Source organism: Electrona antarctica, assembly GCF_951216825.1.
Source record: "Electrona antarctica genome assembly, chromosome: 22".
Lineage (NCBI taxonomy): Eukaryota > Metazoa > Chordata > Actinopteri > Myctophiformes > Myctophidae > Electrona > Electrona antarctica.
In genome coordinates this window covers 25,220,414-25,235,604 of record NC_136805.1, presented here as the reverse complement: position 1 = coordinate 25,235,604, position 15,191 = coordinate 25,220,414, and the positions used below count along the sequence as shown (strand labels likewise).

General features: G+C 40.0%; 1 protein-coding gene across 1 annotated transcript; it reads left to right on the top strand.

The window, feature by feature from the left end:
• Positions 1–434: 434 nt before the first annotated feature.
• desi1b (desumoylating isopeptidase 1b) lies at positions 435–4,960 on the top strand. Its single transcript, XM_079493375.1, has 6 exons — positions 435–895; positions 1,486–1,507; positions 1,607–1,676; positions 1,800–1,909; positions 2,169–2,291; positions 2,481–4,960. Exons 1-6 carry the CDS (start codon positions 805–807, stop codon positions 2,563–2,565), a joined length of 501 nt encoding a protein of 166 aa, XP_079349501.1. The 5' UTR covers positions 435–804; the 3' UTR covers positions 2,566–4,960.
• The last annotated feature ends 10,231 nt before the right edge of the window (positions 4,961–15,191 follow it).

Sequence of the window (15,191 nt, the reverse complement as noted above, 5' to 3'; positions counted from 1 at the left end):
CATATCCACTTGACCAAATGTGCTGACCTCATCACATTTGTGAGGCCGTTTTTTGCCTTATATAGGATGTTAAGGGTATGGTCCCATTATGCTAATAACTCAATTTCCCACGGGAGTTGAATTTCAAACTTTTAGTATATGTTATTAGACACCTTTAGAAACACATTGGTGAAGAAATTTCTTGGTAACGATTTAGTTCCCAGATTGGTCAAATACCTGATAAAATGCCCTTACTATTAAAGGAGCTGTGACCCCCAATGCATGCACTTTATACACATGAACCATGGAGAATTAAGTCAGGTAGAAGCACTTATTTGTATCATATTTTGTGTAATTATATAACACTGTTACATATATATATTATACACACACACACACACACACACACAAATTGGTCACGTGTTTTCGGCTGACTGTCGATGATGTAAGGCAGTTTACATCAGGCGCTGTCCGTGGCGTGCTACTTCATGTATTCAGTGTATTGTTTTGAATGATTCATGGTGACACAGCACCAGCTGTAGGTCTGTCAGAGTGTCAGTATAGTAGTAGCCGCCGCACGGTACGGTTCGCAGTCTTGCTTGCAATAATAGTAATACTTTAATTGATGTATTCTTCTTAAATTTATCGTACAGAATAGAAACGTTGTGGACCTATCATTTGTCATTTGTTTAGCTGGTCTAGTTTGTATTCGGTTTGTTTACTATAGCCTGTTAGCTAGTCCGGGACTCCGGGCTAACCCGTCGTGGTGGTGGTAGGGTTTAAAAATAACGTCGCTGGACATTTTGGATCGACTCCATCTGAATCATGGATCAGAACAGTCCCGCATACCCGGTCAAACTGTACATTTACGACCTGTCAAGAGGCATGGCTCGGCAACTGAGCCCTCTGATGCTAGGTAAGTTGCTAGCGTGTTAGCGTCGTTGTTTGGATTTTGGATTATACTGTACCTCCAACCCTCTGGTTGGATTTAACAGCACCTATAGGCTCCGATTAAACGGAGATAACCACCTCCTAAAACCAGACGGCCGAAGAATGACAAGCCATTCATACATTAATTCATTATGTTTTGTATTATTAACTCGTAATTCCTGGTCCTCACCATTAACTAAATGGTGAAGTCAGTCACTTAACCAACATTGATTTATTAACAGTTTGCAGAATTACAGTACATTTCAAGTACAACTGTACTGTACTTGACCAACATTAAATTTAACAGCTCCACTTCTATGCAGGAGGAGGCTCGTTCAGAGACCCCAGCATCCTCCCTGGGTTGATCACTCTGACATCGTCCTTAATCCGTAATGCTAATTAATGGTGTGGACGAGGAATTCATGATGAATTAATGTATGAGTAATTAATGTGTGGGACTGAAATGTATTTACATGTATGAATTACATGTATGAATCGAATCTGCCCCTCAAGTAAGTGTTACGGTTTGAGATATTGCTGCATATGGCTAATGTCCAATATTTCTCGATTTTACAGGGAAGCAGCTTGATGGAATATGGTGAGTTCAGTATTATGTCTTAAGATTTGATCTAAGTATAATGCCAAACATATAATTGGGATGAACCTTTGACTTTGTTGTTCTGGAAATGTGTTCTAGGCACACTGCCATTGTGGTCCATGGAGAGGAGTTCTTCTATGGGGGTGAGGGTATCGCTAGCTGTATGCCTGTAAGAATCATTGAACACTATCACCATATACCAGTGTTGCTTGTAACAGTTAAGAGAATACAAATTAATTAAAAAAAGTTAAGTGTGATAAGTGGTCAGTGGTGTGTCTGTGGGTGTCCCTAGGGTGGAACACAGCTGGGTGATCCCAACTCCATCGTGGAACTTGGTTACACGGAGGTAAACGAAGAGATTTTCATGGAGTACCTGTCCTCCTTGGGAGAGTCCACATACGGGTAACTGTCAAAGAGGAGACTGTCAAATTGTGTCAATGTCCTGTTTTACCCATGCGTCTGTCTCTGGCGGCTCTGGCCCTCTCTAGGGGGGGCCTCTGTTATCTGTTATCTGTGCACATTTGGTTGCCATGGAGTTATAAATAAGCTGTTGGCTCACTTATCTTCTACTGCCTTTTGCCCTCCCTCCTACGCCCCTCTCTCTTCTTATTGCTCTCTTTCACATTCTGTCTCATTCTCGTTTCTTTCATTCTCTGTACAGAGGGGACCGGTATCACTTGTTTGAGCACAACTGCAACACCTTCAGCAATGATGTAGCTCAGTTCCTTACAGGAAGCACGATCCCTTCATACATCACAGACTTACCAGCTGAAGTACTATCCACGTGAGTCAGAATCTTTGACGACACAATAATATCATTATTTCATTTTCATCCTCTTTCTCTCTATACCACCCTTTTCTCTTGTCTATCTGCCTCTCTGCCATAACACACATTCGTTTTTAATTCAACATCTATTAATTCCTCAACCTGCTGTATGACTGCGGTGTATGTGATCTGTTCTTTGATCCACAGGCCATTCGGCCAGGCTCTCCGTCCCATCCTGGACTCCATCGCCATATCTCCTCCAGGAGCCAACAGCTTCAGTGGACAGAGATAGACGGGAGTGTGTCCTATAATTCTTAGATTGAGAAAATACTAGATGTGTGTTGACTTAAGGGTGTGGGGGCTGAGTTATTTTCCTGTCCTGGGAGGGATAACATCTGGAGCTCTGGGTCTGTGTTCACAAACTTGTAGTGCTGATACAAGATCAGTGACAAATCTCTTAATTGTTCATCAGGATTTTGTGTTGAACTGAAAAAAGAGACAGGAAAGAAATCACCATGATCATAGCGCTAGGTATTATAATCACGATACCTAGGCTATTATGATCTTTAGTCTGATTTTAGTTAGCAACATTATTTGAATTGAAATTGATTCATAATTTTAGGAAACCTGAATCCCATTGTTCTGTTGAGGAGATCAATAATATTGTTAGAAGAAAAACGTATTTCTGTGAATGTTGATGTGCCGAAACAGTGACGCCAAAAGCGTTGTTTGACTTCATCTATAGTTCTATACTCTATTAGAAGAATTGGAACAATGGAATTTAGGTTGAAAACCAGTAAAAAATCATTCAAATTATGGCATAATGTCATCCCTATTTTGTGTAAGTCATTGGCAAAACATTTCAAACCTTTTTCAAAGAATAAAATAAAAATAGCAGATCTATAAGCTCACACCTTGACGCAATGCGACATGTAAGCGTGTACATTTTTAGATCTGACATTTTGCGCTGAATTGAGCAGCCTTCATCTGAAAGACTTATCTGCATTGATATTCTGGCACTGCAGCCTTTGTGAATACAGTCCCTATTTGTTTTACGAGACAAGGCCCTTCAATATGGTAGCCTGTTGGTTTACAATGACCTTTAGCCATGGCCCTCTGCTTGACATGTGTAGACAAATGCTTATTGCCATTTCTTAACTTCATCAAAGGATATTGACATCACTAAATGTGCAGACACTGTATCCTTTGTGGGAACCCGTACAGGATGATGACTCGTCCTCTAGTTCTTGTTAGAGACTGTAAGTGTAAGTTAACCTAACCTCCTTAACTTAATCAGTACTATACCAGCAAAGCCTGATCCTACACTACCCCAGCCTTAACGTGATCTAATCTTGGGCCTTGTCTTTCACTCTTACCCCATCAAATGCATGACCACTCGGAGCTCAGACTGTACAGATTATTATGTCAGCAGACCATAATGAGATGCCACAGTGTATATAAAGTATATACATTTTCCCCCTTGTTACCCTACTGCACATCTCGTCATGGTCGCTCATTATAGCTTGCAAAGTTCCCAGTGTATAGTATACTATGGACTTTGATGAATGTCAGATATGTATGAGTCACTCTTTCTTATCAGAAAGCTATTTATTCAGTTGCAACTTTTTTGTGAGAATCTTCTGTTAATATGCCTAAACTTTTTGTTTTATCTTCCATCATTGTGGATATTGCAATGACTGTTGGGCCACTATTATAAAGACCAATGAGAGTCAAAGACTAATGAGAGTTATAACTCTGTTGTTGAAGAGTGACAAGAAAACTGATTGTAAACATACCACTCTAACCTGATCATATATCCTCATTGTAAATCATATCTGTATAGTGTGATTTCTGGTCATATCCTCACTGTATAGTGTGATTTATTATCCTATCCTCATTCCTCACTATACTACCATATAGTGTGAATCTGTGTAGTACTATATAGTGTGTAATTTATTTTCTTGCCACTGCTCAGAAATATTAGTCATTTTCTTTAGTTTATAGAGGAGGCTGTTACCGCATGTCCTTTATTATCATACAGATTATAACTGATTTTCAAACATTCTGTACAACAAAATTGAGCGTTTAAAGGTGTAAAAATGGATACGGAACGGTGCATTTATACACTTTCACAGTTGAATGAACTCTGTGTGGATCCAGGTAACAGTTTGACTCTGTGGATCTTTGAGGTTTCTTGTGCTCCCAGGGAGCCAGAGTTTCAGATGAATGTAAATGTGTGGTGTTTTGATTATATTATTAAGATCAATCATAGACCCAAATCTGTTTAACCCACTGCTGCACAAGACTAGGTTGGTGGGCTTCAGCAGGGGTTTATACTTTATATTAATGCTTTGTCATCCTAGTTTTGTAGGAGCATATTGTAGGTGTATATCTCCTATTTTCATTGTGTCATTTTGTTTTCACTTATTATTATTTACCATACAGTACCATACTCATGTACCTCAGTGACACTCCTAAGAATAAGGCTAAGGGGAGGATATAAGTGCAGAGGAAGGAAGGAAATTTTGTGGAGAGTTTTTAGATGGCTGATTTGATTGTATTTCTGAAGTAAGAAGACACCGATTTAAACTCACTTGATGGATTTTGTCCTTGTATTGCGCATATTGGGAAATGCACAATTCATAGCAAGTGCTAGCTCTCTCAAGATATTGCATTAAAGTATAAAGCTGTTTGAGATGCTCAACTCTTGTGTAATAACCCTCAGGACTATCTCCTAACCTCAGAGTGCTATATGATGTGATTTTAAAGCAACACAACTGCATCTTTCTCCAGTGTTTCAGCAGCAATGTCCAAGAGAATTTGTGCATTTCCGATCAATCTTTCTAACGACAGAGGCAGCATTTCAACATGGAATCTTGTCAGTCAAAGGATTTGTACTGTTTTAATAGATCTGATACATTATGTCTGCCATGAGAAGTTATGCCAACTGATCTTTACTGATTTGTGTTATGGCCATCAATAGTTTAAATACACGTAATGCTTCTGTTACCGTATATCTACTTATTCTAACTTTTTGGATCAAAAGTTTCCTTTGTAACTTCTTTATCTTCCACATGCTTGTCATTGTGATCCTGAATATAATTTGTAATTTATTATAATTAAACTCAGACATGGTGTACTTCACATTTGTTATTTGAGTCAATTTTTTTTGTCAGGACAACTCACCCCGAACGTCCGGCCAACTCACCAGGAGTGAGATGTCTTCACTTTCGGGGGTGAGATGTCTTCACTTTCGGCCACTTTCGGGGTGAGTTGTCTGACTGAATATGTAGCCTTTGAGCTCTTTTATATACTTTACTGAACTAATGGTGACATAGTTCCTATTGGATATTGAAGTAGTCTATTTTCAGAACTTTACAACAACAACAATTTCTACAATAATATAAAAGTATAATTAAGTCAAGGCATGATAGCACAATCACAATATAGGCTACAGATGTAAATATATTTATGACAAAGTAAAATGTCGAGGTCAAATTCATACATTTAATAAACCTTACAAATACAAACATTATTGTTTGTATGTAGGCTACCCAGTAGCCTACCCATATGATTAGATGAATGTGCAACATTGTTTCCATCTTCCAAGCATATTCCTGCCAAAATGGAGATCTTAAATTGTTGAAAATGTCTTTAAACCTCTGATTCCACTCATTTCCTTGTATAATCTGAATGATTTATCCTTAATATAATCTAGATTCATTCAACCAATATCTTCCTGAATCAAAGTGTGTGTGTGTGTGTATGTGTGTGTGTGTGTGTGTGTGTGTGTGTGTGTGTGTTATAAACTTCTGAAGAAATGTGAACTGAACCCCTCCTAATTTGGTTACAGATGGCTGAATGGTTATATAAGGTCACTTGTAATTTCTCACATGCTAATGTATAACTAGCAGTAGCCATATCATCATCGTTGTTGGGGGGGGGGGGGGGGGGGGGTCAATATTGCTTTGCTATTCAGATGTAATTCAGTCAGTATAAGTAGGCCTATTAGAACTGTGCTTGATTGATCATGCGTCCGTTGGGAGTGCAGTCTAATTAGCAACTTTGTACAGCCGTGAGACTCTGCCTTTGAAGCGCAAACATTATCCACAAACGACCCCCCCCCCTCAATGCTGCATAGAGAGTGAGAGAGACGCTCTTACAAGTGTTTCACCGGATTTTACTGTTAAATAAATAAATAATTAGCCGTGACTGCGCACGTCTGTAGGAACCGATAGTTAGATCCGAAATTGCATTAGGCCTACTGTAATGGGTGCCACGGAAAGTACAGACAACTCACCCCGCAATGTCAGAAAGTGAAGACAACACACCGGGGTGAGTTGTCTGGACATTCGGGGTGAGCTGTCCGTACTTTCTCGCCCAACTCGCCCCAGCGGAAAGTACAGACAACTCACCCCGACATGTCAGAAAGTGAAGACAACTCACCGGGGTGAGTTGTCTGGACTTTCGGGGTGAGCTGTCCGTACTTTCTCGCCCAACTCGCCCCAGCGGAAAGTACAGACAACTCACCCCGACATGTCAGAAAGTGAAGACAACTCACCGGGGTGAGTTGTCAACTAGTCAACTACGCCCCATACCTCCCTGTTGGGACTGCGAGGAGTAACTAACATTATTGGTGAGTTTATTTTGTTTTAAATGTAAAAACATGGACCTTTGGGATGTACTCTTTTGTTTCACGTATACTGATGAGACAACATGCACAAGATGGCGCCAGAGGTATAGGCTATGTTATTCATCGACCGTAAATAACATGAAACGTTTTTTTTCCCTGGCTTCAATTTATTGATGCTTATTTGATCCGTAAAGCCACTGGGCCTGGCCATTCTCTTTGATCAATAACCTTTTAAAGTGTTCACTCTTTGTCACTGACCTTTTTTAATCTGGTTTAGTTTATAGTTAGACTGTAACAGTCTGTGTCGGCAGCCCTCTTCTGAGTAGACCACTAGACCTAGACCCATATGAGATATAAGATATATAGCCTATATAACCCATATAGAGTTATAAATAGAATAGTAGACAGAAATGAGCACCATGTTACAATGACGCATGTCTGAGGACAAAAATAAATTAAGATAAAGTTGAAAACGGGTGAAGTCTGAAGTGGTCCTTTAAGCACTATAGGCCTATCTCTTGACAACATGTGTTTCGTTTTTTTTAATCTAGCATACCACCTATTCAAGCAGGGGGGCACAACCATAAAATGACTTGATGGGCACCACAATATTTTGACAACCAAAAAGAATGAATACAGCCATACACATGACCTACTGAGGAATTTGTACATGGTGAAAGGTAAAAGTTCAGATAAATGTATTTGTGGTGACTGATGAGTTGTGTCTGTAACTAATTATGAAGTGAGATTTGGCTATAATGTTATGAATGTTACCCTGCTATTTCCAAGTGATAGACCAAATTGGAGAAATCAACAACAACCGACACAACTCATCATATCCATTTCTCTGAACTTAGGCCTTGGCTTTAACCAAACAAATTGCTCTAGGTCAGTTCATGTTTTATTTTCAAGCCACATGAGAAGGTCATATTATATCAGTGGTAAGCATGTGTTAATACTTTACTGTACCAAATGAGAGAACTCAACAATCCCAGACAACTCACAATCACAAATACATTTATCTGAATTTCATAACATTTCAATAATCAAATTGGTGAAAGGTAGGTCAGTTCACCAAGAGTACGTGTTACCACAGAATCAATATTTAGCTTTGGCAATTCCACACTACACATAATGATGCGCAGATCTACAGTAGCCTATAGATTAGGGGGGGAAAATCGCTACCAGCCAGTGAGGACTGATGGTTTATTTCCACAATTTACCCACATTTGGTTATACTCTGTTCCTGTAGCAGTTTCACGACTGTAAATGCAGTCCTGGCAGATGTTAATTTGAGTGAGTCACAGCCATTCATCAATTCTAAATAGTAGGCTATATATAATAATATATATAATAGTATACCTTTTATTCGTATTAATTAACTGTTAGAGAAAAGAGAGAAAAGAAAATGCTAATAGAACTTCACTATACGTACCTTTCATTTTCCATCTGTATTCACGGGTTTATACATGCTTCACACCTCTGTTCCTGAAGTCTTGGCATTCAGAATGTGTATACATTGTTGTTAGTGGGAATGAAAAAATGGGCGCACCGCCACCACCGGAAAGGCAGAGCAAACGGGCAACATCCTGCTATCCACATTCTGTTTGGCACTGCCCCATGCACTGCCCCATGCACTGCCCCCAGAGGCAAATTCAAAGGAAAACAGGGTGCAGTTTTTTCTTTCTTTGCCGATGGCCCTGGGTTCCCAGATTGGACCTAAGGCAATGTCCAACATGTATAGCTTTAGCTTTCACATTTAATAATCATAGAATATGGCATATTTAAATCTCACTGTAATGTAATACAGTCACTATATGAACATACATTAAGATGCAAAATGTGGGTTCCTCAAAGACTTATAATTGGATTTAATAGTATTGTACATAACATGCGTTGTCATTTTAGATATCATTAAATATCTAAAATGACAATTGCAACATATATTGCAGATGTTCTGTGTCCTGTCACTAAAGTAGCCTACAAACCCACAAAACGATCAGACATGCGTACAACACTTGTAGCATAGCATCCCATTATTGCACGGTAGAAAATACCTATTGCACAACTTAATTAATGTATTTCTCTTTCCCTAACTTTTAGCCATTTGACATTCCTCATGAAATTATATGTCTTTCCATTTGACATCAACATCAATTCAGTTAATTATAAATATTATGAGAATAAAAATATATTAATCAGTTTAGTAAAAGCCCTTATACAAACAATATATGACAATATACCGGTATTTACACAACAATAACTGACCAAAGGAGGATGCATGATTTTCAGATGAATATTTGATAAAACAAAAGGCTTACAGTAAGTGGTATACATATACAAGATGTAATACTGTAATGTCATGGATAGTAGATCTTGTGTAAAAGTCCCACTCCATGTATTTGTTCTGTAGCCATTTTCTGTTCTCCCAACTAGTCTCCAGAACTTTCTGAAAACTTCTGATGGCTGAAAAAGAGATTTATTCTTGTTTCCCCACAAAATAATAATATATAATAACAATATAAGCACTATTATGGCCAACAAGAATGCTGTAAAGACTGAGACCTCTTGAATTGCTATTTCTGCAGAGCCAAAAACACATTTGTATATGCTTTTAACTGAAATTTAGATTGGTTAAAAGTTTTAGCTCATTTGGAAAAATGACTTTGACATTTCAATGGTAAAACAAATAATGATGTAAGAAATAAACGTATTGCCTGAACCCCCCCCCCCCCCCCCCTGCTACCCTTTAATATCCTCCCAACTCATATTGTCATACTGTATGTTTGTATTGTGTGTCATTGAACATATTCGCACGGCAGGCATTTTGTTCCAACTTCATACGATATGTGAATATGGTGAATCTGTGTTTGAAAATAAGCAATTGGTGATACTGGCCTGCAAGGGTTGACACTAAGGTCTCAGCGGCACTTGCCTGTCGGACAAGAACAGGTCATGTTCTACTTGCCCAAAGGTCATGCCCCCTTGCCGGAAAAGTACATTTTCCATTATAAAATGATTAGTAAAATGTGCTGTTGTTGTTAAATCTAATCAATAATTGCCGAGTGGCGACAGTCACTTTGAAACAACAGAATGAAATTAGCATTGTTCTTCATAAATAGCCTATAATATTTCATAAAGAAGATGGAATGCACTTGCCCATCAGGCAACCTGAAAGCAAACTCTGCTTGCCTGAATGTTTTATTTACTTGCCACGGGCAGTCGGGCAACCGTTAGTGTCAAACCCTGTGGCGTTATACTGTACATTGGTACTTGTGGGAGCAAAGAAGGAAGAGATGCATTTGGAATTGTAGGGCGCAATGTAAACGCAGCAAGCTAGTTTGTATGTGCTTGTATGTGGACAGTGATAACTGTAGCAAAAGTTTCTGATTCTGAATTGATCCTACAACAATATTTGTGCCGCAGACAAATGTCTGTTGAATTGTGTGTGTGTGTGTGTGTGTGTGCGTGCATGTGCGTGCCGCGTGCGTGCGTGTGTGACATTAAACCCCCACATGCTGTGGACTCAGCCTGTGGCATGACACCCATACAACCATGCAGCATAAACTCTTGGGGAGTGTAACTTGTCATTTGGACCAATAGTCATGCATGTGGGAAAGCTAGCTGGAGTCATCTGTCTCTGAGGGGTGTGTGAGAACTCTTAAAGGAGTGCTTCACCCAATTTCAATCATTAGCCCTCACTAACACAATAACACTCATTATTAGAAGGTACCAGAGAGAGAGAGAGAGAGACCATTTCTGTCTACAGTGGGCTGTCGACAATGTTTAACAAGATTCCAAACTTTTGTATTTTATTGGCTTCTGTTTCAGCATGCTAACCTTCCAGGATATCAAAGGCTGTAGTTTCCATTAGCTATAGATGATGTCATTGATAGGCAGGTTTCTGTCCATGGCCCACCAGTGAATTAATATAATTCATTATACCAATTATATGAAGAAAGGTTGAAAATTGGTGACATGCTCATTATATGAAGATAAGGTTGAACATTTTAAAGTGCTCCTTTAAACAGAACATAAGCCACGGTAGTGTATGGTGTATGGATTGATGCATATCCACCAAATGGTGGATATGCATCAATCCAAACACCATACACTACCGTGAATTCATTAGCCTTATAGTCTGGCCCCATTAGGAATCAAGCCCCTAACCCTAGCAGTGATGAAAGCCTTGCTCAGCCAATTGAGCTACACAGATCCACAGAATTAAATAGTATTGCATGACTCAAGAGAGCAACATTAGGACACTAAGAGAAAAGCCCAATGGGCGAAAGGGTTATGCATCAACGGGCCACACAAGGAAATGAGCAGTTGCAATTGGAGGACAAATGAGTGCACAGAGACGTGGGAAAGATTGAGGGAAAGAGGCATCAAGCGGGAGTCGGGACAACATGAGACTGGCTGTCAGGCAGAGGATGATGACTAAAAACAGATGAACGAGAAATGAAAGAGGTGAACGGATAATGGGACTCAGAGGAGGAATATAGAAGAGAGTTGGCTGTGAGGGTGTACTAGAGTGTGTGGGTGATGGGGTGTACCTGTCCTGGACACATAAGACCCATGAAGACTTCATGGAATATCACCCACAATCAAAGCCTCAGGTCCTGAACCAAGCAATAACCTTGATTTAGATCAGTTCTGTATTTGCTTCAGTGGAAAGCAATTGGTTTCTAGTACTGAGAACAGTGAGAATCATACAACCCTACAAGTTGCAAGAGAGCTTATTAAAAATATTAGGAGCTTTTGCAATTTACTTTTTTGTGACTTTTAGAGAGTTCAAATGCAGAATATGAAGACTAACAGATAAATCTTATTGAGGCAAATGACTTGCATGTTGCTGGCAGCCATATTAATAAAATGTTTTGTTTTACGAAACATTTTAGTTTTTTGACAGAGACAATCCATTCCCGTGTTTTTCTTTGAGACAGAAAATAGCAACGTTAAGAGGGGGACTGCAAAGAGGGCACAAAGACAATACTCTGTCAGGAAAGGGTAGCTCAAGTGTCTATACATCATTTATGGGTTCTTCAATTTTGCCTTCATTCAGCACAACTTTGATGACACACCACCCAGATAAGTGCACATCGTTACGTAACTCTTTGGAGCTGTCCTGCATTTTGTGCAACGTTGAAAATTATTTAATGTAACTGCTTGATTTAGATCACAGTAGCTTTCAAAGTCCAGACCTCATCAGGTATGTATAATCAAACTCGCTGTGTGAAAGGTCAAGCCTGTCATGTGATCTCCGTCCAATCGATAAAGATTTCAACTCTTCTCTTTCCAGGACAGTAGCACATTTGTGCTAGAGTTTGACATTTGAAATGTCAGACCCTTTTGATCCCCGGTGTAACACACTCAATGGTGTGTGTGTGTGTGTGTGTGTGTGTGTGTGTGTGTGTGTGTGTGTGTGTGTGTGTGTGTGTGTGTGTGTGTGTGTGTGTGTGTGTGTGTGTGTGTGTGTGTGTGTGTGTGTGTGTGTGTGTGTGTGTGTGTGTGAGCTGTCATATACTCATATACTATATGAATGCCTGCATGACTGTCCAGTGGAATTCTTATATTGTATTGCTGTTTTTGCACAAGCTGTAGCTGCTTGTACCTGTAGCCTAAGGCAAATACACGCCTCTTGATTCTTCTTGATGATATTGTATACATTTTGATGCACCATACCTTAAAGTCACGTCTTGCATTTAGTAATTGACTTCATCATTTGGTGTAATTTTGCTTATTTATTTATGTGCTCTTATCTGTTTGGCCCAGGGCAGCTCTGCTCAACTAACTCCACAATAATACCCTAGTGACTGTTTAGCCAATTGCAAGTTGTGCTTGCAATGTAACTCTTCACCATTGTAAGTATAGCAGCACAAACATTATTGTGCAAACAATTCTGTGGCCACAGCTGAAGCCATCAGCAATAGCTGCTGCTCAATTGATATTACAACATCTCGCCAACCAGCATGGTTGATCCCTTGTTGAGTAGATACTTTATCATGTCCCACTTCCGTTACAGAAGTTCCTTTTCATGATGTGAAAAGACATATCTCCAAGAAGTTCGTCATGTGGTATTCCCCTCCCCTGAATCAGTCTTGTCTCCAAGGACAACCGGCAGGTAAAAAAAAATCACACCATCTCTCTCTTCTTACCGGCGTAGGTGGTCTCCTATTTCATATCCAGGTATTTCTAATAGGACTCTAAGACCTCTGACCTTTGACTGACCTATCATTTTCCCCATAATGTTCAGATTAAAGACATGCCATTAGGAGTCATGTCCACAGACAGTGTTTTATGAGTAGAGGAGCGCTTATTGATGCCCGCAATGTTCGAATATATCAACCGTTGCTGTCCTCAAAGGTCATGTCATCTGTGTTATTGGCACAAATAGACAAGTGGAAACATCGCTAAACATAGACAAGCCAGGAAGATCAAACGTGACATTGATGGGCTGCGCTTCTCCAAAAGTTGAACTGTTTTCTGCTTGAGCACTCTGCCAAAAACTGCTGGATGCAGAGAGTGCTGAAACGCTATGCTCGGCGTTGGAAAGAGGAGCACACCAGGCAGAAAGGCGCTGGCTCCAAAACGTTTTCTGTGGAGTACAGTAGAGTGACTAAAATATAAAATGGTAACCGCCACGAGTCCACATTGTTTGTCCTCTGCTGTCTAGGACTCAGAGAGGTGATGTGGGTGGTCTGCCACACTTCAGGGTTTCAAATGCCTCCATGAATTTCACTCCAACGACACCTCAAAGGGGTAGCGTGCACGCACACTCCCATACCACACACACTGTCCAATGGTCAGCAGAGACTCCTTCAGTGCCCGAAGGAAGGAAACACAAGTTACTATCTAGTGAAATAGTAACTAGTCAACACAAAAATCCATCCCCGTCAACTCTCTTTTTATAACCATTTTCTTTCATCATTTTCTTATTTCATTGCTCTCCTCCTTTCTCTCTCTGCGCTCTCTCTCTCTCCTTTCACTACTGCCCCTTTCTATCCTTTCTAAAGAAGTTTAGCCCGTGGCTCTTACCGTGTGCACGAATGCATGCATGCATGCGCACGCACGCACGCACGCACGCACGCACGCACGCACGCACGCACACACTCTCTAACCTCCTTTCCCCATCCTCCCCTCTCTCACTGGGCTGGATAGAGGCTGATGGAACGTGACACCAGGGTGGCATTGTCCCCACCATCAAGTTAATGTGACCTGGGGGCCGACATCCCTGAATGTTGGACCTATGTTGCGCGCTGCACACTTTAACAGGGCCAGAGACTTGGAGAGAGAGAGAACGTAGAGATACACACATGTACGAGCAGGGCTCTTTAGCATAATGTTAGTAAACAATATAATGCCAAAAAAACGAACTACTAGAAAGTATAATGCTACAGATCTCACCTGTTTTTAAGTACAATTTTGTATAAATTTCGGAAATTGCGAGACTCACTGCAAAATATAAAAATCTAAATCTCTATTTGGCTTTATAGCTGAAGCACAGCCAGTGTATTAGGTTGCTGTATGTTTGCATGATTGCCATTAAAATGTGTACAGTATGAACAGATTCTATTAACCAGATCTGTTGTATTGATATATCACTTGTGTTGTCCTGACGCTTAGGCAATGGAAAGAAGAGTCAAATTGTGCTGAAAATTATCCTCACTCCACCCTAGACGGAGCAGCGCTCTCATGCTGAACATCATTGCATAATAAAAAGGTAATATTGGAAACAGCAAACACACAGGTCTTCTATCTAGTGGACCCCTAACCCTGGAGGGCCCTGGGTTGCCCTGTCCATCTATTTCATCCCAAAATATATTTTACATGATTAACTATGACAACGGCAGTTTAAATCCTTATGTTCCCAACAAATTAATATAATTTAACGCAATACATAATAAATTATCCAAAGGTAACGATTAACATGAAGCAAATTTGGCACAGCCATAACGCAGTGATCTGTTTTTATGTTGCATAATGTGCAATGATTGTCATGACCCCTGATCTTAAGCTCTGTCATACCCTCTTTGAGTTAAAAGCAGTTGTGTTTAGAAGAAAACAGGAATGCCGAACAATCTAGCCTGGCACAAATTGCCGGGACTATATGGGGAGTGGAATCATAATCCAAGGAAATTGCACAACCTAAGATTTGATTGTACGACTAATTCGAAGCTGAAGTGATGTCCCACTGAAATAATCGGGGTGGAGGTTCTTTCTTGGCCTGCATGCTGGGAGTGAGCTTGCAAAGTTAGATTGACGATCGGTCCAATGAGATTAGC

Bases quoted from the DNA above. Each gene is read 5' to 3' on its own strand.
- desi1b (XM_079493375.1), top strand. From the start codon at position 805: ATGGATCAGAACAGTCCCGCATACCCGGTCAAACTGTACATTTACGAC. The intron at 1,508-1,606 runs GTGAGTTCAGTA...AATGTGTTCTAG, and splicing joins AAGCAGCTTGATGGAATATG to GCACACTGCCATTGTGGTCC. The intron at 1,677-1,799 runs GTAAGAATCATT...GGGTGTCCCTAG, and splicing joins GTATCGCTAGCTGTATGCCT to GGTGGAACACAGCTGGGTGA.